This window comes from Thermobia domestica, chromosome 13, assembly GCF_964235325.1.
Source record: "Thermobia domestica chromosome 13, izTheDome1.hap1.1, whole genome shotgun sequence".
In the NCBI taxonomy this organism is placed as follows: domain Eukaryota; kingdom Metazoa; phylum Arthropoda; class Insecta; order Zygentoma; family Lepismatidae; genus Thermobia; species Thermobia domestica.
This window is the reverse complement of record NC_137466.1, coordinates 133531309-133554560: the sequence shown is the minus strand read 5'-3', so window position 1 is coordinate 133554560 and position 23252 is coordinate 133531309. Positions and strand designations below refer to the sequence as shown.

At 36.2% G+C, this 23252-nt stretch overlaps 1 protein-coding gene across 1 annotated transcript in view; it reads left to right on the top strand.

Annotated features, from left to right (window-relative positions):
• The first annotated feature begins 11485 nt into the window (after positions 1–11485).
• LOC145669292 (ionotropic receptor 84a-like) overlaps positions 11486–23252 on the top strand; it is a 41153-nt gene continuing 29386 nt past the window's right edge. Inside the window, exons 1-3 of the mRNA XM_081737606.1 lie at positions 11486–11804; positions 17871–17986; positions 20162–20335. Coding sequence (XP_081593732.1) covers positions 11544–11804; positions 17871–17986; positions 20162–20335 — 551 coding nt within the window. The 5' untranslated portion in view covers positions 11486–11543. The remainder of the gene's footprint in view (positions 11805–17870; positions 17987–20161; positions 20336–23252) is intronic.

Sequence of the window (23252 nt, the reverse complement as noted above, 5' to 3'; positions counted from 1 at the left end):
CTTTCCGTGCCCATCACGGAATCGATATTTGGAGAAAAAAAAAGTCGTGATGAGCACAGCTGTAGGGGGAAGTAGAAGCACAAGCTCGAAATTTGAATTGAGAGATTTTAAATCTTTGGCCTTCGATTTGACCTTGATGTGAGAAATCGGGACCAGCAACAATCCATTTCTTATTTGATAGGCTAATATCTAGATTTTCTTTTTTAAAAAAATGTCCGGTTTAACTGATAATTTTAGTGGTTTTCACAAGATTGAAGTAGGTTACTTTTCGCAACCTGTATGTATTAATGCAAAGTGGAAGCTTTCAATATGAAAGGAAAAATTAACATATGCTTGTGATCATGGCTACCGCTCGAACCAAATTATTAACTAAATAAACCTTAGAGAGCTACGGGGACAAGAGTGAATACAACATTAAAACACGTTCAGAAAGGTTTAGTGGGGTGTGTGTATGTCAGACAATATATGTGCATAGTTATTGTCGGTAGATTTATTAAATTAATAAATCTCTTATTTATTACAGATGTCACACACACACACACACACACACACACACACCAGAGGGTTGATTAATTCGTGTGTCAATTTCATTTGTTCACTGTGCAAAAGTGGTATGAGGTAAAGCCTCGCAATTTGGTGTAACTTTAGACGAAGAACCTAAGTTTTGTTTCTACATAGAAGCATGTCACTTGTGCTCAAGATTGAAGAGATATAGGGTCAAAGGTCAAATTTCGATTTTTTTCCTTATGGGACTGCAATGATAAATTCTGAAAGAGCCTGAAAAAAACGTAAATCGAAGTGATAACAAAGAAAATGCTGTATGGTATGATTCTATGTCGCAAGGCGAACAAATATGCGTCAATCAAGTGTCAAGGTCAGAGATCACGGTCAGATCAAGGTCACAGGTCATCTTGAGAACTTATTTGAATACACTGAAAACAACGCAATGTCCGTACCTCATCATGTCAAATGGGTTCTCAAGGTGACCTGTGACCTTGATCTGACAGTAACCTCTGATCATGGCACTTGATTGACGCATATTTGGTCGGCTTGCGACATAAAATCATACCATACAGCTTCTTCTTTGTTACTACTTCGATTTACGTTTTTTCAAGCTCTTTCAGAATTTACCATTGCAATCCCATAAGGAAAAAATCGAAATTTGATCTTTGATCCTATATCTCTTCAATATTTAGTACAAGTGACATGCTTCTATGACGAAACAAAACTTATGTCCTTCGTCTAAAGTTACACCAAATTGCGAGGCTTTACCTCATACCACTTTTGCACAGTGAATAAATGAAATTGACACACGAATTAATCAACCCTCTGTATATATATATAGTATGTATATATATATATGGGAGGTAAGGCATTAATTGTCTCATTTTAAAATTTGAACCTTCAGACTATGTCCTTTGGCCTAATTTTATCCCCCCCAATATAGATTATCTAATTCGCACACTGAGTATCAGCACCCACCTTTTTTTTTTGTGCTAGCCATAGGCTAGCTTCCTTTTAGAGGGCTACACCCTGTCTGAGGTTAGAGAAGTGGAGGAATTGTGGTAGAGAAATAAGGCATGGCTGGGCTAAGAGGAATTTAATGACTTTATTTATTTTATTTCCAGAACTAGGACATTATGATCTTTGCGATCATAATCATATATAAATGGTAGGAGGAGTTGTACATTAACATATAAACATAACGTAAATAACAGAACATAAAGAACATAGCATATCAATGTACAGAACATAAATAAGGAAATGATAGATATATACATAAATGAGGTAATAGAGGAAATCACGAGAAAATTTAAGGACAAAGATTTGGATGAGAGAAAGTATATAAGTAGACAAAGAGTAAAACGTTATTATACAGGTATATGATTATTGATTAAGTGAAATGATCCTGGAAGGTTAGACTACCAAATTTATGGAATTTATAATGAGAGTGAGAATGATAGATGGGGCGATGTGCGATACACAGGACAACACAGGGTACGTTAGTAAGACAAATGTGTGTTATCTTCTGCCTAGGGGCATCTCTAGGCTGATGAAGACGGAGGGAGCCCTGTTAGAAACAAGAGGTGTCACTGTGCAGTGAAGGATGGAAAGATGTGAGGTAGATGAGCATGAACTTGGTAGTCTTCGAGCAGATACAAATCCGGATGGTCAGGTGGTAGAGTGTAGCGGTATAAAGTGTAAAGCAGACTGAGTGGAGAATGGGCATAGCGAGGACGGACAGGGTGGAGTTCATGATGGCGCATAGTATCCATGAGTAAAGGATGGTGAGAGGTATATCGGATAGTGATGAATTTCAGCCTAAGAGATTCAATATGGTGTGTGATGCTTGGAAAAGTGATAAGATCATATAGTGCTCGGGTCGGACTGGGGAGCTGTATGCGGTGTGCGATTCGAAATGCATGACGTTCTAGTATGCGCAGTTTTTCGTAAAAGGTGGGTGGTGCAGCAATCCAAGCAGGGAAACCGTACGTAAGGACTGGGCGCAGGAAAGCTTTGTACGTATTGAGAACTGTATGTGGTTTAAGGCCCCAGGTAGTGCCGGTGAGGCGCTTGAGAAGATTCAAACGTTGGTAAGCTTTGGCCGCGACTTTCTGAAGATATGGTTTCCATGTGAGATGTGTATCATAGATTATGCCAAGGTACCCGTAGGTAACTGTGCGAGTAGGGACTATGAGAGTATCATGAACGTGAAGAGAAAGCAATGATGGGTTTCTGTGGACTTTGGAGCGTTTGCGTGGTGGAATGAGTGATGGCTTGTGTTTTGGTTGCATTTATAGTGAGACTCCACTTAATGCACCAGCGAGTGAAACGGTTAATAGCTTCCTGCAGGTCCTGATTTATCTGGCGAATAGTCTTGCCTAAGGCCAGCAATGCTGTGTCATCTGCATATTGAAAAAGATATATATCAGGAGGAAGTGGAGGAAAATCTGCTACAAAAAGTATATATAACAGAGGTGAGAGAGCTGAACCTTGAGGTACACCCGACAAAAGAAAAATGGGATGAGATAGCTGCCCATTAATGGAGACGTAGGAGATGCGACCAACCAGAAAGTGATAGATGAAACGAATATAAGCAACGGGAAGTTTCAGATGATTGAGCTTGTAAAGAAGTGCCAGGTGCCAAACTTTGTCAAAGGCTTTTTCCAGGTCAAACAACAGAAGGCAAGAAGGTTTGATGGAATTATAATGTGAGGTGATGAGACTGGTGAGGCGAAGAAGCTGATCGTTAATGGAATATGAAGGGCGAAATCCTGCTTGGTGAATGGGAAGAAGATGTTTAGTTTCGAGATATGGATGTAATCTTTTAACGATGATGCGCTCCAGGACTTTACTAAAAGTGGATGTCAGCTGAATCGGACGGTAAGAGGATGTATCACTAGGAGGCTTCTTAGGTTTCAGAAACATGGGTGTTTTGGAAGTTTTCCAGTCTGTCGGGAAAAAGCCGGTTCGAAGGATGAATGTGTAAATGAGGGCAAGAAGGTTGAGAAGCAATAATGGACCTTCTTTAATGTGGCGATATGTAATATTATCAAAGCCTGGAGCGGAATTTCTTTTGCGATTAACAACAGCCATGATTTCATCGGTAGTGACAGATACGGTAAGAGGGTGATGTGGAAGTGAATGAGTGACGTCGGGCTGTAAGTGAGGAGATGCAAGATTTAGGCGATCTGTTGGATGTGGAGTGGAGGGTGCTGCAGGTGTAAAGATATCTTGCAAGTAGTCTGCAAAGGCGTTAGCTTTCTCCAGATCTGTTTGGAGTGGTACATTATTATGAAGAAGAGGGTAAGAAGGCTTGGTGTACTTGCCACAGAGAGCATTGAATCGTTTCCAGAATTTGGTTGGGTGGCTGGTTTCGTTGAGATCATTGCAGGTCTTAACCCAATTCCGCAGTTTGTACGCTTTGATGTAATTGCGAACAGTGCGTTGTAGTTGAGTGTGATGATGGAGGGTTTCAGGGTTCCTACTACGGAGGTAATCACGGTATAGCTGACGGGAGCGGCGAATCATGGATAAGTAGTGAGGTGGAAGATGTGGTTTATAGGGAGTAGAGTAAGTAGTCGGAATATACAGTTCGGAGGCACGGTTAAGAGTCGAGTTTATAGTAGTGATGCTGTCGTACAGTTGCTCATCTGTAGCAGGTGGTGTGTGATGTTGTAAAGACTGAGAGATGTAGTCGCGGTATTTGTGCTAATCAGCTTTATCGTATCGAAGTGTTGGCCGTGGAGGTGGTAGATTAGCAGATTTAGTGGCCTGGGTATGACGATACGTCAGCTTAATAGGTGCGTGATCACTGCCAAGTAGTGCTAGAACGTCAACGGTGCAATGGGTAGCAAGAGTATTGGATGTGATGACTATATCAGGAGTTGTCTGAGAAACAGGGCGAGATCCCACCCAACACAAGTACATACTGATCATGTGTAAAGAATGTTCCTCGAGGTACATTGGAATGTACATGATAGGTACGTGAATAGAGCAATCATGTGAAATACACATGTAAGGAATAAGGTTACTTCCGCCCAAAAGTACGTGCATGACACATACCGAGGAATGTATCTATTATGTGTATATCACGTACCGTGTATGTACTTGACACATTTACTTGGCATTGGCATGTGCCAGGAATGTACTAGGCATGTCAGTAATGTTCCTTAGGGCAGTGCTATGCAACTGGGGGTGCGAGTACTTAAATACTAAAACCTTAACGCTTCATTTTTACGTTCGAATTTAGAAGCTTGTACTTTTAAAAAAAGCCAAGCAACTAACTCTGAAAATATATGCCCTCCTCCGGCATCTGTGTGGCAATTTAACAATCTATTAAAATACTACAGTAACATTTACGAGCGACCGAGCTCTAACTTATAATCTTAGAATTCAAACCTTTGATTTACGGTTATTTGTGATTTCACGTTTATAACAAAGACAAATATTTTTAAAAGAGTGTAGTTTAAATAAATTACTGAAATAAATATTTTTCACAAAGTTTATCCTTTTAAATTATTGTTCAAAGGCCTTTGCCTTTAGTAAGCCTTCTCCGAATTACATGCAAATGAATTGTGCTGCCATCTTTGGAGCTCTTTTAAAATACACACATATGTTTCTCGACAATGAGATCTCAGAAACTACAGGCTCTAGAAAGATGACGTTTTCACTGATCGATTGCAAATTTCATGTAGATTGTCCAGTTCTAATTGAATATTTAAAAAACATGGGCACTATTTCTTTAGTACATTTTTACGGGTACATTGGAAGTGTTGAACTTTCAAAAACATAAAATAAAACATCACATCCTAATCATTACACATTCCAACACCACACTGTTGTATATAGCGGTTGTATATGTCTCCGGCATTTGTTTCATAGCCAAATAATAATGGAAAAGGAAGGATAACCATTTCCTGAAGGATGTCTATATTATCAGGCTGAATTTCTTTAAAGAGTTAGTTTATACTTAAACTTACGTCTTCCCGAAAATTTTATTTAACGTCTAGTTTTAACGTATAGGTTTTGAACTAATTCTCTGCTGTGTAACGTCACAATATAACCATCAATGCTAATTTTATGAGGACAATTCTGCCAGTGGGGTTTAGAATGTTACAACCTAGAGAACGCATCAAACGTCAGAAAATTGCAAAATGACACACACAATATATTACAATGTGGCTAAACTCAGAAAGTGGCTATAGAAGTGAAAAGCATATGGCTAAAAAGCCACTATTGGCTCTTTGGAAATTATGTGACTAACGACGTTCTCAAAATGGCCAGATCTCGTCACAAAGTGGCTAAATTGGCAACCCTAGTCGCAATACGAAGCAACTTACGCACAACCATGCCATGGTACATGGGGTATGTGCCATTCACATTCCTCACATTCCAGTGAAGCATGTAAAAGTACCTTTCAAGTGTCAGAAATTCCTCGAAAGGCACGTACCTAGCGACACGTGCTATGCATATGAAATGTACATTTTTCAAGTACCAGGTACGTAAACGGTACATATGGAACTTAAATGGCACGTTCCTAGAATGTACCTGGTTGGGTGGGATGGGGATGGTAAAGCATGAATGATGCCTGTTGTATTTGAATCAACAAATTGCGTGAACATGGTACGTTCGTTATCTGAACGACTATGAAGATTTATATCTGCCATGATGATGTAATGCTTATATGTATTGGATATAGCTTGTAGAAAATTAAGAGGAATCTGATGACCTGGTCTGATGTAAATAGTAATGAGTGTGATGGCTATACTCGGGAAATATAATGTTGTTATTACGTGCTCAGGGAGATTGAGAATTGGGCTAGAATGACGTCTATATGGAAGGTTGTGGTAAAAGCCAATTGCTGCACCACCGTTTGCTCGCTGAGCGGGAAGAGGGTTGTCACAACGGAGGATGTTATAGCGTGCTATATGGCTAGTATCCGATCGTTTGAAAAAGGTTTCATTGAGTAGAAATGCATTAACTTTTTCTTCGAGTAGAAGCGCTTCGAAGAGAAGTTTGTTTTTGAAAAAGGACCGGATATTAAGAAATAGAAACACTAAAGCCATGATGATCTGCTGTAAGAGTTGGCTGTTAAGAATAAGACGGAAGATGTGACGTATGAAAATGAGCATCGGTATTAGAGTATGTTGCGTTGAAAGAGACGTGGAAGATGATACGGGCAGCGTGGATGATTTGTTGGAGGATGTGTGGACGGATAAAAGGGTGAATGTTTTGCAAGGCAAGTGTGGTAAATGCGAGAAGTTTATCTATAGTAACGGGAGTTGAATCAATGAGGAAATCAGTGTTGGTAGACGAATCATGAGTTCTGAGGGGAGCACCCACCGCATGTCTTCCAAGCATATCAGAAATAACTTCTGTACTGGCTATGAAAATTAGCATGATTTTATTGTTTGAAATAATCAAAGGTTTACGCAGTATCTTTGGCATTTATACCAAGTAACAAATAATGTTATCTGTTTTCTGTATGTCCATCTGTCTCAATAATAGTTTTGTGAACGTGTGAATTGTTGGATAAAAGTTACAAGTCAATAGTGCTGCCATCTGTTTGCCATATCTGTTATTCTTGTGTCCTAGCACAAAAACATTCCGGTTTTTTTCATATAGTGTGGAATTGTGGGTGATGGAAATTTTGCATTTCTTTTTCCCCACCTATTATAACTGGAGTAATGCGTTACTGTCTGTATGCTAATATTAAAGTAACATGACAATACAGACTTTAATTCCAAACAACTGTATGATTACACAGAGTTTCAGGACTTTTTTCCATTACTTACTGTAAATTACTCGTTCTAAATGTAGTTTTATCCATTTTCTGGGATATATAACATTATAATGACTTTCTATCATACCTTTACGTACTTTATTTGTCGCACTTTCCGAGTGAAAGGTCAGTTGTACGTAGCAATTTTACGTAATCATGTTTTCCTTAGACTGTCTTTTAAAAGTAATGATAAAACATTTCGTCTCCTTGCATAATGTCTGTAAAATACGGATTTGTTTGATCTTTGCAGTGTAGAATGGGTAGGTCTCATTATCATGACAAAATTTCATTACTGACGTGAAGTTTGCACTTTACTACGAACATTTTCACATTACTGAGTTTCTTTTAACATTATAATGTAAAAAATGCATTACAAAGACTATTTGTTCTTCTTCCTGCGATATTTTCCTTACTCATGTCAAAAAACACGTACTGGATAGGATAACCTGTAATATTTTCATTCCTGAAAGGCATTTATCTCTCGTGGATTACGTCACATTTTCTGTCCAGTCTGGAATGTACGAGGGCAAGTCAAGAAAGACTTGGACTGATTTTTTTCCCGGCAGCTCTGTTAACGCTGGAGCTTCATAGTTTGGCATACAAGTAGGGTGGGTCTTGCTGTGCATATATATAAAATGTTGTTAAGGAATCATTGCATGTTTGGTAACCACGACTTTTTATTGCAGGTGATGTTCTGCGCCGCCTCTAGAAGTCGCCTGTAGAAGAAATGGAGTCATTACGAGATGAACAATTTGCAGCTATACGGTTCTGCTATCGCCTGGGGAAAAGTGCAACAGAAACTCTAGGAATGTTGAGAGCAGCCTACAAAGATGACGCTCTGCCACGAAGTACCGTGTTCTGGTGGTTCAAAGAGTTTAAAGAGGGCCGAATGACAATCACGAAAGCTGGTGGACCAGGTGTATCAGCGTCAGCTGTTACTGAGGTGAACATTAACACGGCAGCAGTCATTGTTAGAGAAGATCGCCGCATCAGTAGCGACGATCTGGCAGCCGCACTACGCATATCTCATGGCAGTGCCTTCAAAATTTTTCATGACCACCTCCACATGAGCCGAGTGTGTGCGCGATGGATTCCGCGACTCCTGACACCAGAGTAGAAGGCCGTTCGAGTGGAGACTTGCAGGGAGCTGTTGCAAAGGTTTGAGGATGGTGGAGACGCCTACCGCACCGTGCGACTTTTTTCTATTCCCTGCCCTAAAATCCAGACTGCGTGGACGCCGCTTCTCCGATAATTCCGAGGTTCTGAAGGCATCGGAGGCGGTTTTGAAGGACCTCTCAGAGAATGGCCTGCGACACGTGTTTGAGGACTGGAAGACTCGAATGAAAAAGTGCATTCAAATGGGCGGGGACTACTTTGAAAAGGATCATGTGCCTGTTGCTGAGTAATAATAAATTGCCTGGAAAAAAAATCAGTCCAAGTCTTTCTTGACTAGCCCTCGTATTCTTAACATTACAGAACTGAAAACCTTTCTGTCGTTACGTACATTTATTGCGTACTACAGATGTTTCATAAAAGACAAAATGCAGCATGTTGTATTTCCATTTCGCCACATGATAAATTAACATTATAGTGGTTTCAAGTCCAAATGTACGTAATTTAAGTACGGAATAACGAAAAAATCAACTTTACATGTCTTTACTGTTAAATTTTCTATGAAAATTTTTCTCAGTGTATGTGCAAGGCTTGGGAGAAGTAATTGGACAAATCCTGATCTTCTGAAAAGTACAGACGTTGCAATTTGTTGCTAATGGAAGATTGCCCCTATCTAAAATTAGTACTTTTACTGATTGATATTTCTAATTTAATATTTTGAGTTTGGTATTTTAGTATACCGGAAATTTGTTATATTTAGCAAAACTTTCACACAAATCACCACCTTATTCTACCTATTAATTTTCCAAATACTTGATTGATTACACTAGGTCTGCATGTGTGAAAGTGCCTTACATAAAGGTTTGTTTCCATTAGTATTAATTCCTAATTTTGCACTCGTCCAGCATTTACGATATCCACAGCGGGAAGTGGGAAAGATGTAATGCCATCATTGGTAGAGCGCCATTCCTTTAAGATTATGATAATTCTTTCTTTTCCAGGTAATGTGAGCCTTCTGAAACAGCTCTCATCAACATGGAACGTAGTATCGGTCAAGAATCCTGCATATATTTTTGATCAAATGCATGACCTTTTTTCCTCGAGTTACCAAAGTCACACTATTATCCTTGATCTGGATTGTGAAGGAACTTCAAATATTCTAGAAATGGTCAGTACATAAATTTGTATCTTTATCCAACCTTTCTGAATATACATAAAATGTTCATACAATCATAAGCAAATATCTATCATATTAGATACCTGATAAACTACGAGTAATACGTCCCAGAAACAAAATCGATGATCGCAATAGAATGGGTGCATATTTATACGAAGAATTTGGCTAGAAATTCATTACATTTTTTTTTTTTTTTTTTCAAAATCGACTTTCAGTAGTTTAAACAATGAGCTTTTAGAGGTGACGATGTAATCCTAAGTCAAGTTTATTTTATGAGAGCATAACCTTTATAGGTGCAAATGCAGAATATTCTATGAGTAGATAATTAAGTTAATAACAACAAGCGATTATTGAATAATTAGTAGAATAAGAATCTGAAAGAAAACTCCGAGAAATCTTATTGATATGTGCTGTCAACCACGAATCCTGGAGTTGATCCAAGTACAATCAGAGATGAGTGCTTAATGACTCAGCTTCTGAATTCCAGATTAGAAAATTAAACATTGTTGTTTTCATAAAATGTAAGGAAGTTTAAAAATGGCGAGGAATTGATGTACCCTAAAGCCAGATATTTTATTTCAAAGAAAACAATGTTAAATATCATAGGGGTAACTGAAATCTGAATTCGAATATAATCGTAATATAGGAGGGCTAACAATTATTATTTAATCTTACCTTCTAACCTTTGAGGTTTTATTATATAAATAGTCGCAGCTATATAAACCCAGTCGGCTTTATCGCTGAAATTGTTTTAAAGTAAAAATTGATTTTCAAAATGGCCCGTCGATGTAGACGAAGTGGCCAGTTATAAGTAAACTTGTTATCACTAATAAATATGAAATTAGAGGGGATAAGAGACACCGAACATAATTATTCTATGCTAAATATCTTTATCATTGTATCAAACAGTAAATTTGTCTAAAAGTAAAAATTAATTACTACGGAAAATTAAAATTGGAAAGAAATGAGAACTTGACACTCAAATATTTAGCTGTCTGGCAGTCATCTTGATCCCCCGACTAACAATTCTAAACTATCTTTATTCGAAAATGTGTTCTGTATATACCAAAGAAATATTACAATAAGAAAATATAATTATTAAATAGTACTCTAATAGAATACAGGAAAAAATTGAAGTATTTTCACGAAATATTGCTCTCAAAAAGTTACCCAATTACGATTATGACTTTCGTTTCATATCGGTTGTTGAATTTTTCACCAATTATAACTAACATGTATGTAGAAGGACATTAACAAGAGGATTATATAAGACTTATATATTACCAACCAAGTTAACTCAGAATATGCTTGATGTTGATATCAGAGTCTCAGATGAATGGTTGGAATTAAAACTGTATTTCAGTAACTTTTGTAGTACTCGATTCAGACAATTTCTCAAAAACAGTGTAATTAGGTTTTGTTCATATTTCATAAATGAATATTTTATTAACAATGTAGCATAATTCACCCGACTAATTTTGATTTACACATTTCACAAATGAAAATTTATGACCCTAGAAATAGGCAAATTATCTTAAAATTAATTTTTCTCCAATAATAATAAAAATTAATCTATTATATGCTTTCTCTTGACATTTGGAGCATAATTTCTTATTTGCGCCCAAATTCTACCACTCTGTTTTTTTTAAAGGTACTCAATTTTATTCAAATTATAGAGAAAAGGATTAATGTGTATAAGACGAGATGAGATAGAAATTTTGTACGCATCTAACAAAAACAGATACGTTTTCGAGACGAGAAATCATTTTCACAACACATTTTCAACTCTTGTACATGCTTAAAGAAGAAGCAAAAACAAATCTTTACAAAAAAGAAAAAACTTATTTAATTTTTGATGATGTTATATACCATTATATGTTTCTAATACTTTCTTAGGCATCACAGAAAATGCTGTTCAACATTCAGAACCAATGGTTGTTATTGTTGACAGCAACAAATACATCAGAAATGTCTACAGAAGAACTATCGTTTTCATTTGGACACCTAAACATGTTAATTAATAGCAATGTAGTGGTTGGTGCTGTGAACCAGAATGCAACTAGTCTATCACTCTTTAACATCTATAAGAGAACTCAAGAAGAACAATCCACGGTTGTGTCAACTTTTGGTACTTGGAGTCAAAGCAAAGGAATTCAAAAAGTTTCAAAATATGAACCAACAATATTAAGACAAAACATGCAAGGTGCTCGACTGAAAGTAATTCTTGTAGTAAGTATGTTTGGTTTTTTATGAGTCATTACAGAAACCTTCTTGTTTCATGCAGCCTTAATGCTTTTAAGTTCAGACAAGCAAAATATGAGCAATTAACAAATATTTGAAATCACAAGGCAGGACTAATGGGATGTTTAAAATATAAAATAATTTGATTTTAAGTTTAGCGTTCCTTTTAGTAGTGAGGGCATATAAGACGTTGACTTTCAGCTTACGTGGTATCTGAACCACATGAGCTCCCGCCGGGAATTGAACCTGTGTCTCTCACGCCAAACTCGTGTATGCTAACCGCTTAGCCAAGAAGGAGCTCAACGTAAAGGAAGAAAACGTTCTGTAAGGCTGGCCTCTGTATATAAGAATCGTAATAGACGTAAATAATCACGTATAAGATGCAAAAGAGAAACTGTCTCTTACTCTCTTGAATTAGATTGCAGAAACGAGTTATACATTTGCTAAATACAATGATAGTCTATTAACTGAACGCAGTATATAACATTCTTCCAGTTCAGGGCTGAGAATTTTTTTTTTTTTTTTAATTTAAAGGTCGCATTGATAATGCCCATTTCCCAACAAAACTGTTTATGATAGTTTTGAATAGGTCTAATCTTTTTGATTATTTTACAGTTATTAGATATATTAGTAATGCACATGAAAATGTTTTAAATTTACACTATCTGATATATGTAACTTCATAATTATATTTCCTACATATTTCATATTTATCATATAATTTAGCAGTTTTCATAACAAGCACAGAATTCCGCACTTTATGACTCTGAAAGCTGAGAATCTCTCCACCTTTATTCTAGTTTTTTCTTCATTTATTGTTCTTAAAGCTGTTAAGTATGGAAGCCAGACGATTTTCTCCCTCTTGTATTTGTGATGTCAGTGTTGGTCACGAGACCAGAAGAGAAATATGGTTTTCTTGTCCAGTATTATCAATTTTGTAGAAATCTTGTCTGGATTCATGAAAAGCGTTTTTCATCTCGCCTCGTTTTGTAAATTTATGCCTTGATTTTTTTTCGTAATTTCATATAGAAATTACCAGAATCCTTCCGCATCACGAGAGATCAATCAAGGATGTGATATAACAACATTTTAACCAAATTCAATAATGGAGTACGTTTTGTAAAGACTTGCGTGTCTTCAAACGTTGATAAATGCTCTTCATGGCGTCCATACACTCACTTTATCAACTTATATTTTTTAATACTATGAATCAACTAACACTAAAACAATATTTGAGATCTAAAGCTCGGGTGAACTACTATTCCCCATGAAACTCGTGAAATTTATCATCTTGTGACCAAATTTGTAGTTTTTGGCGAAATGAGAATTAGAGAACTGAGAGTCATTTTAGAAACAAGTCCATATCATCATCGTACATAGCGGAGGGAATTACACAACAGGAGAACGTTTTCTCTCCAGGTATACGAGAAAAACGAAAATAAGTCACTTTGTTCCAAGAAGCTCAAACTTTGTTTCAAATTTTGTCCCGACAACCTTTTTCCAACCTCTAAAAAAAATGTGAGGTTAATAGTTTTTCATTAATTTCAAAACTTCTCCTTAAGTCAACTGAAATTTCTTAGCGTTTCACTTCTTCAGTCGTCATGTTTGTCGGTGGTAGAATGGTGAACTGTCATAGATGGCTGAAAATTTCCAAGTCGTCTGTCCGCTTATCACTTCCTGTACTTGACACACTTTGAGACTACACAGGAATAGATCACTGAAACAAAAAGTCAAATATACTCAAATGGTTTTATTGTCACCTTATTCGTCTGCAGTCTTTTCCTTCATTTTCAACAAATCTCTCTCTATCTATCGGGTGTTCTAAAACTGGCGCCCACGGACCACAGAGCATTATTCTGCAGGTCAAAATAAAGCAAAAATTATATATAATTATATACCTTTCGGATGGTCGTCTGAAGACGCCATTTCCAATATGTGGTAACATCACATTGCAGATAAAGGAGCATACAGTTAATCTACCATCAAATAGTTACATCGATTCTTCCCAGATGGCAGTTAAGTCTATAGACGTTGATACTAGCACCATCTGTTAGCGTCGGTACAAAATAAAACAAATCGCTAATAGAAGAGCAAATACTTACCAAGTTAAGCCAAATAGTTTCTACACAAATACGTATTCTAGCTAAATCAGTGTAATTTTATTTTGTAATGAACCCTAAATAAAAAAGAATTGTTTTAAAAAAAGAGAATGACAGATCAAAAAACTTGCTAAATTTAAATAAATTCTGCTTCATTGCTTAGATGTTTTTATAATGCCTCACCGCAGCCTCAGTGAGATCTCAAAATAGAGGCCTATACATACATTTTTAATATTCCTTCTAAAAAGAGGCATAAATACATGATATAGATATTGGAAATGAATATAATAATTATACAATTAGATCGTAGGAGAAAAGATAAAACGTAGAAACAGTGGGATTTGAACCAGGTAAAAATGATCTTAAATTTACAAAATAAATGTGAAGAAAACATGACTTAGTACGCTCGGCTAACAAACAAAGTTAAAAATAAGGTGCTAGTATTACACTATATTCTATACTATGCATACAACTATCTTCAGCCTTTTTTCTATTCATTACTGTCGTTGATAAACAAAGTACATAAATTATTTTATTCTCAGTCAGCACAGACTAAATATTTTCGAAAGATAATTTAAACATATTTTGTGTAATAATAGAATATTTGACACTCCAAAATTTGAAGTGATGAAAGGATTGTTGGTGCAGTTGAAACACATTTTAAAATTTAGAAAAATAAAAAAATGAATATAATTGTTATTTAGATAACTTTACTTTAACTTAAATGTCTAAAATCTAATTGCTATAAATTACGAGCACATGTGTTAAGAAAACAGAAAACATTTATTATGGCGTACATTTTAGTGGAAGAATAACGTGTAATTTGTATTCTTAAGTGTAGGAAACTGACACCAAATTTTCAAATTGTATTTATTTATTTATAGTTTCAAGAATAACAGGAAATTATCATTTAAATAGCATGGTGTTCAGTTTTATGAGCAATGGCTACTATGAGGCTCTGAGTCCTGGAATCTCCTGTTTTCTACCGTATATTTTCTTTACCTTTGGTTTCTTTAAAATAGTCAATACTTCAACATTTCGTTTTTTTCTGTAACAAAATAGTAGGTTGGAAACACTGGGAGTCCCTTCTGTCTGAGCCTCACTAGCTTGCTAGACAGGTTTACGGGCTATGCTGCTCAGGGAGCGAAGTCATTGTCGCTGAGGATTGCACATATTATTAGGAAGGTGCGAAGGTTCGCCTCTGGGAGTTTAGTTTAAGCCAGTGTTGCCACACTTGATACAATTGTAACAAATTCAGCCCTTTTTGTCATTCATCGACCCGTTTGTACCACCTTGGTATTTTCGGCCCCTTTTGTGAAAAAGTTGGTACAATTCTACCCAATTCAGCACCATTTAACAAATACTTGTCACATTTTCGAAAGTGTCAGTAAAACTTTTCCTACATCTCAAGTTACTCATACTGTGTGTTGGATTCTTTAAAAATGCTGTCTTTTAAAAAGTACATTCTATTATCCTCCTTCAGTCTTGAAATAAGCGACAATAAGGGGCAATGATTTATATTTTAATATTTTATTATAACGTATTGTTTACACACGAACGCGGAGATGATTGATTTGTTCCTTGTTTGTATATATTTTTTCATAATGGTCATAATACCGTTTTGGTTTATTGGTCACTTTGAAATAGAGCCGCGTTTGGTTTCCTTACAATACATACCGTAGACGATAACTGTTTTCCCTTTTAATTTGCGCCTCTGTTATACTTCCTACATGCAAGAAAAGTTTCATCTATTTCCACAGTTGTTTTATTTCCTCCTATTTGGATGTTTTCAAACAGTAATTTTTAAAAAGGAGCACTTACTTGATTTGGACTCTTGGAAGAGGGCAGGGGGGGGGGGGGGTTCTAGAACTTTACCTCTTTTAGTTTAGTGTTATAGAGCCATGTGTTACGCTGGTATATAATAATGAATTCGGCCCATTTTGTTTCAATTTGGTACTCTTTTTAGCCCACTCCAGAGCTAGGACTGTGGCAACACTGGTCTAACAAGGAACCCTAGGTATCTATCAGAGCCCGATTTTCATGAAACTTTGTATATACAGAGAGTACCTCGGGAAACTCGCACAGCCAAAATTCTAGCTGCAGAGTCCAAGACGTTGGGGCACTAGGGCCCGAGAAAGATCAAAAGTGGAACCTCAGTACATTAAGGACATGGTGAGAAAATGCACGTTTTTCTTTAAAACTAATCATTGTAACGACACGAAATGAGCATACATGTATATGAGATGGTCGATATGATTTGTTAAAAGTTATAAAAAGAATATCCGCCATCTTGAAAGAGGACATGTTGAAACTAGTGCGATTGGTGCAAATGAGAATAGGGCCACCCGATGCATTAATTTGAAAGTAAATAGCCACAAATACCTGTTGGTGAAATCTGTTGTGAGATTACATTATTCCTGTGCTTCTGGTAGAGTGGTTTAGGTACAAGATGAGCAAAGTGTATCTTATGACACTCGAGCAGATGCAGATTATGGAGCGCTGTGAGTGGGATCAGTAGAACTAGAAAACCGAGCGGAATATAATTTTAGCACTACATCATTTGTGTCAGAGTCAACATGTAATTGGTGGGATGTGCTGGTATGACGGGTTAAATCTTCATAATAATATCATGGTTGACATTAACTTGTAACTTTTTATTAGACTTAAATTAATTCGAACAGAAATCAGAACGTCATATCAGTCCACCTATAGCGCTCCATACCCTCCATCTGCTCGAGTGTCATAGGATACACTTTGCTTATCTTGTACCTAAACCACTCTACCAGAAGCACAGGAATAATATAATCCCACAACAGACTTCGCCAACAGGTTTTTGTGGATATTTACGTTCAAATTAATGCGTCAGGTGACCCTCTTCTCATTTGCACCAATCGCACCAGTTTCAACATGTCCTCTTTCAAGATGGCGGATATTCTTTTTATAACTTTAAACAAATCATATCGACCATCTCATATACATGTATGCTCATTTCGTGTCGTTACAATGATTAGTTTTAAAGAAAAACGTGCATTTTCTCACCATGTCCTTAATGTACTGAGTTTCCACTTTTGATCTTTCTCGGGCCCTAGTGCCCCAACGTCTTGGACTCTGCAGCTACAAATTTGGCTGTGCGAGTTTCTCAAGGTACTCTATCTATATACAAAGTTTCATGAAAATCGGGCTCTGATAGATACCTAGGGTTCCTTGTAAGCTTTGTTGAAGGCATCTCCTCTGTGGGCCGTGGGGCCATTTTTAGAACACCCAATAGATAGATAGATAGATAGATAGATAGATAGATAGATAGATAGATAGATAGATAGATAGATAGATAGATAGATAGATAGATAGATAGATAGATAGATATCTTGACTGAATGAATGACTGATTGGCTGATCATGATCAACATCTACAGAAATTAAGCTCTAAACTTGAAATTTGGACAGTATATGGGGTTTCTGGCGTAAGGAACTACTAAGATAGGATTTTTGTTAATTCGACGTTGAAGGGGAAAGGAAATAGTGCTTGCAATTATTCTAATGTGTCCAAATCTCGGAATTCTGGTTACATGAAACTCGGTACTTGGACTCTTCATTTAAAATAATCACCCCTATGTCTCGACTCAGGAAGGCGTGAAACCCTACGTAACGTGTTCTCAATGCCTCTATGCTTGAGAAAAATTTTAAAAAAACGAAGTAAAAAAGCTTTTTTGGTACTTTTTAAATCGAATAATGAAGACACTACTTTAGTACCAAAAAATAGGTACTAGAATCTAAAAGGGTTGTAATAGTGCAGCAGGAGGAACGCAAAATACATTGCTCCCAGTAATACGCATTTGCTTCTTAATAAATAAAAGAATTTTAAAAAGAAGAAAAAAAACAGGTAATCTCGATGCTATAAAATATTTAGTATAAATGCACTGTTGTGTAATATTACTATGTATATTTCTTATTGGCAGGTACCAAATGAAGATAGTTGGAAGAATAAAGAAGATTTGCGAACGAGAGATTCAAATCCACTTCTAAAAGCTAATTACGCCATGTCAAAGCTGTTATGCGAGATGCTTAATATTAGGTTTGTGACATAGTGTATTATTGTAGAAATTTACTGCACAGAAATACACAAGTTATTGTGCTCCTAGTATTTCAATAAGAATTTGAATACATACGACAACTTAAATTAACAACTTAGCCAATAAGAATTTGAATACATACGACAACTTAAATTAACAATTTAAAATAGGTTGTCAAACTGAAATGAATTTACTCAATTTCTCTTGCTTTAATTCATTCTCTAAAGCAGGGTTTCTCAACCTGGATATCGGGACCCCTAGGGGGTCGCGAGAGAGATTCATGGGAGTCGCAAAGATAAGCGAAAGAGATAATATAACTAGAATCTCGGAAAGTATTTTAAACATTATTTTGTTTTGATAGACATATTTTTTCTTTTGTACATACTGTTAAGAACAACAAAAAATAGGTCTACTAAACATTTTCAACAGGTGGGGAATGATTTAAAAATCAATTTAAATTAAAGAAATACGATATGAAACTATTAAGAATCGCATAATGAAATATCAGAAAAATACAAATGCAACAAAACCTACGTATTGAAATACAATTAAAATTGAAAGCTAATGAGATATCTGTGCATGGAATGATTTTACTAGTGCGGCAATGTCTGGTTCAATCTTCGTGATACACATTATCAAGTCATTTTAAAATGATAAGCAATTTTTTTGTATTTGTTTTAATGCTTACCATGAATAAAAAAAAAAAACTTTTGAAGAATGGAATTATTACTTTTAAAGCAGTAGAATCGAATTCGATATTTATAATATGAATGAACTGACCAGATTTGATTGTATTCATTTGCATTTTGGGGTTTACTGTATCCTCTATATACAAGAAATGGATTCTACTATTATAGAAATAGATGGATATCGTGAGATCTCCGCAATAGAAATATTAAAAATCCCACACAAGCTTATTATAAACCAGAAATTCTAGGGAATGGCTGTTAAGAGAATGTGATAAAATGGGGATCGTGATAGGAATTAGGTTGAGAAACACTGCTCTAAGGTATTGTGCATTGTTATTTTATTGGCGTCTATATCCAAATAATTGCATACAGTTTGATAATATACATGCAAACTGATGTGCCGTGAAAAATATTGCTCATGATTTAAACACACACACAGGTTAGGATAGGTTAATAGAGTAGAAAATAAGTAAAGTAAAGTAGGGAATGTTAGGTTAGGTACTTCTTTAAAAATTCCTTTTTAAACCGACATTACAATTTATATATAATTGGAAATCTCTGTTTTCTTCATTTTTTAAGTTGTTTGTTGTAAAAGTGATCTTACTTTCAACACGTATTACACTACCTTTTTAGTTTAATGAAACAGCTATTTTAAACATTTTTTTATCTCACACACAACATAACTTTCTTTTAATGATCTCCCCAATTATTTGTATTTCTGTATATCGGGACTGTGCCCAGATCTCATTAATCCAAATAATTGTAATTTCACTGTATTTGCTTAAATCAAGATGTTCTAAAATTTTGGTGTTATTTTATATTGTTTTCATATTACGAGGCAAATTCCGAAAATAAGTTCAGAAAGTGATCAAAGATGGCACGGAAGATCAGAGCGTACGCGCTTCCGCAGGAGTGAAGAAGGAACACGTAGCCAAAACCAGAAGCGACCACAGCATGGATTTTGGTGAGTCAGAATAGGTCACAGTGGATGAGAGTGCTTCGTGGTGGGTGGTGGGTCACGATGGGTCACGGTGGGTGGTGAGTCAGAGTGGGTTACCGTGGGTGGTGGATCAGAGTGGGTCACGGTGGGTCAGAGTGGATCAGAGTGGGTGGTGGGTCAGTGGGTCGTGGGTTACGGTGGGTGGTGGGTCAGTGGGTCGTTGGTCAAGTTTTCATTGACCCACGCCAACTCTGGCGCCGATCCTGGGGGGACAACCCCCTTCCCAAGTTCACGTGGGCCCCCTATTGCATTTATGAATATACAATATTTCGCATTATTTGAGTGCAATTTGTCTTAAAATCCTCATATATATACCTTCTGCAGCTGAATGGGCCCCCCCAAATTTACAGAGAAATCGGCGCCATTGTTCACTGCATTCTCTCTGGTAAACTGTTTTGGTAATTTTTTTAGAATAATCTTCCGTACTATTTATTTGCCACTATTAACTGCTCTTAATGCTAAATATTTCACTTTACTTTGTATTCCAGTATCGATTTGATTCTTACTGATCATTGGGGAAGGCTGCAAGAGAATGGTTCCTTCAGTGGACTCATCGGCACTCTTCAACGAAAAGAAGCTGAATTCTCGCTTACTCCGCTAGTGCTTACATTGCAGCGATTATCAGCAGTAGACGTTGCAGGAACTGCAATACTCTATTTTTCGTAAGTGTGTATTACCAACTATATATTTATATATATGCAAGTTGTTATGTATTAGTATAAGGAATCTTGTTACTCCTTGTTATTCCTTTAGGATATTGCACAGTGCAGATATTATGTTTTACTTGACAGCACATTTTCTAACAAAAACAATCAATGAGAAATTCCAGAAGCAACGAAAATAAATAGTTCTTAGATCGTTCATTCAAATGAAGAGTGGTAGCTCTTGAGAAAAGTTATATCGATAAAAAATAAACTTTTATCGGTACAAACTAAGGAAAGAAAACTTACCTAATTTACTTACTGTTGTATAAAAGAATTGCTACATTAGATAGGTTTTTCCCCTTCGTTTGAGAGTATAAACATTTGCTCCCTTCTACATGAGACTTCCCTAAAGAGCCACCACTGAAAACTAATGAGTTTCATGAACTCGAACCTTTTAAACAGCATTTCAGTACATCTTAGTCAAATATAATAATTAACTGCACAGTATTCATGCATTAGAGGCAGTGGCGTAGCACACTTTTGCGGGCCCCCCCGCAAAGTATAGAGAAGGGGCCCTAGTTGTAAAGCCGATAGAAAAAAGGTTGATGTTCTACTTCTTTAAATCTTTATTCATCCTAAGACTTCGGGGCCCCCTATACCTCGGGGCCCCCCCGCACTGCGGGGGTTGCAGGGGCAGCTGCTACGCCACTGATTAGAGGTATGCACGGGCTCGGGCAGGGCCAGACTCGGACCTACGAAGTATACATCACTTCGGGTTTGGGACGGGCTTGAGTCGTAAATTTTTTAATATACAACCATGTTTCTCGGGCCTAACTTTGTAAATATACTGTACAACGACATTTATCGAACCGTTCTTTCTGGAGAACTTTTAAAGTACAAGTGAAAAATTAAACCTATAATTACTGTAAATAAAAATACAATTTTACTTTAGTTATTAAGTTTCTGTAATTCGGGACTATTTCGGGCTTATTTGATTATTACACTGGTTCGGGTGGGCTCGAGTCTAAAGGTGGAAACATACTCTGGACTCGTGTCGGGCCTGACACTGTAAATTCACGGACCGGGCGGCGCTCGGGCTAAAAATTTCGGCGCGTACTGACCTCTATCATGCATACAGCTCTTGATGCATTATGAAGTGTTTATTAGAGGCACATTTATAAACAATATATATTTTAAAGTGTTCTTATGAAGCTATCCAGACAAGCCGTGATAAACGAGGCATTTCTGAGAAAGAAAAAGACTGCGTCGTGTGCATGTATAAATTTTATTTGAATGAATAAATATTTCTGAAGTTAAAGTTACTATTATTTTAAATTTGAGAGGTATTTATTTCTTCCAGGAGAACACAATAGAGAGTATTGGTGCCCATTGTATCGAAGTTATTTCAATTTGTAAAAATGTAGTCGACTTTTGAGGTCAGATATTAATAAATATACAAACAAACGATAATATAAAGAAATATTGTAGGCTAAAATGATTGTCGATTTGTTGAGTACAATGAAGCTTTAATAACACTGTGTGACCTTATGGTTCCTAGAGAGAAAGGCCTTCAGACATTGCAAAAAGGCGATTGTACGTACATTTAATATGTTTTTTTTTTTTTGAAAAAATAATATAGCTTTGTAATAATAATAATAATAATAATAATAATAATAATAATAATAATAATAATAATAATAATAATAATAATAATAATAATAATAATAATAATAGTAAAAGAAACTTTGAGGTTAAGGTCTCCAAGTTATATCCTTTGGGTCAGTAGTTTCCTATATTTTTGACTGACGACACACCTTACTTACGACATCGCGACTTGCATTTTTTTAAACGAATAACATAAATCATAATACTGATCATTATTGCTATTGCTGGAGGCGCTCACTGGTGCATTCTATCTCAAAATAGATCATTACTAGTTATTGAATGCTTCATGACTTTTAAATTCTAAAATTTTGACTCATCCTATGGGACCGCGACTGCCACTGTGTCAAGACACACTGGTTGGGAACCACTGCTTTAGGCTAATGAAGATGGGAGATAAACTCCAGTGAACGATTACGGAAGAACTGGTGGAATGAGGGTGTGGGAGGAAACCTTACGAACACGATGTTGTCCACCACAAACTCATATGGTCTGGGATCGAATTCGCAACCCTTTTCGTCAAAGGAGAGTATTCACCATTTTTCTATTGCACCTTTTAATTTTTTTAGCCCTTCTTCTATTGATTCACTAAAAGCCAATTACAAACTCAGCATCAAATTACACACATGCCGCCCATTAAAGATTTGGTTGTACTTTATAACTTTAAGCATGTGCGGCTCTATAATATGTTACAAAATTACGTGCTCTGTTAATTATTAAGAAGAAAATATAAATAAAATAATTATGGTAATTTATCCCTTATATGAATGAGGAACGATCGAACAAAATTTTAGTAATTTTAATAGATTATTTGTAATTTGTGGATTTATACTAAAGATTGTAATTTGAAGTAAAACAAAATGTATAGTCTATACTTACAGCAAAAAAAGTTTCAATTTTTTATATGTTTTAAACAAAAGTGACGAACTTTTATGTTTTAAAATGGTATCATCCAAATGAGAATAATTCTTGCAATGCACTCTTGTAACCTGCCATCGAAATTATGCACAGCACGTTCAGTCATATCTTGTAGAATTGTCATTATTTTCCTATGAATCGCGCTTTTCAGTTCTACTTACCATAGTGATTGATTCTTCATAAAATCTTTTCACTTGAGTCAACTCCACAGAAAACAATTTCATGGCGGTAGGGCGGGTGAGGAAAGTGGTTATGTCATGCTGCCTCGTTAAGAGATGAGGTGCCCGGAAAACGTGTCTGAGAATAGTCATCGATGTGTTTGATGCACATGCAATTGCTCAATCTTGTTAAATCT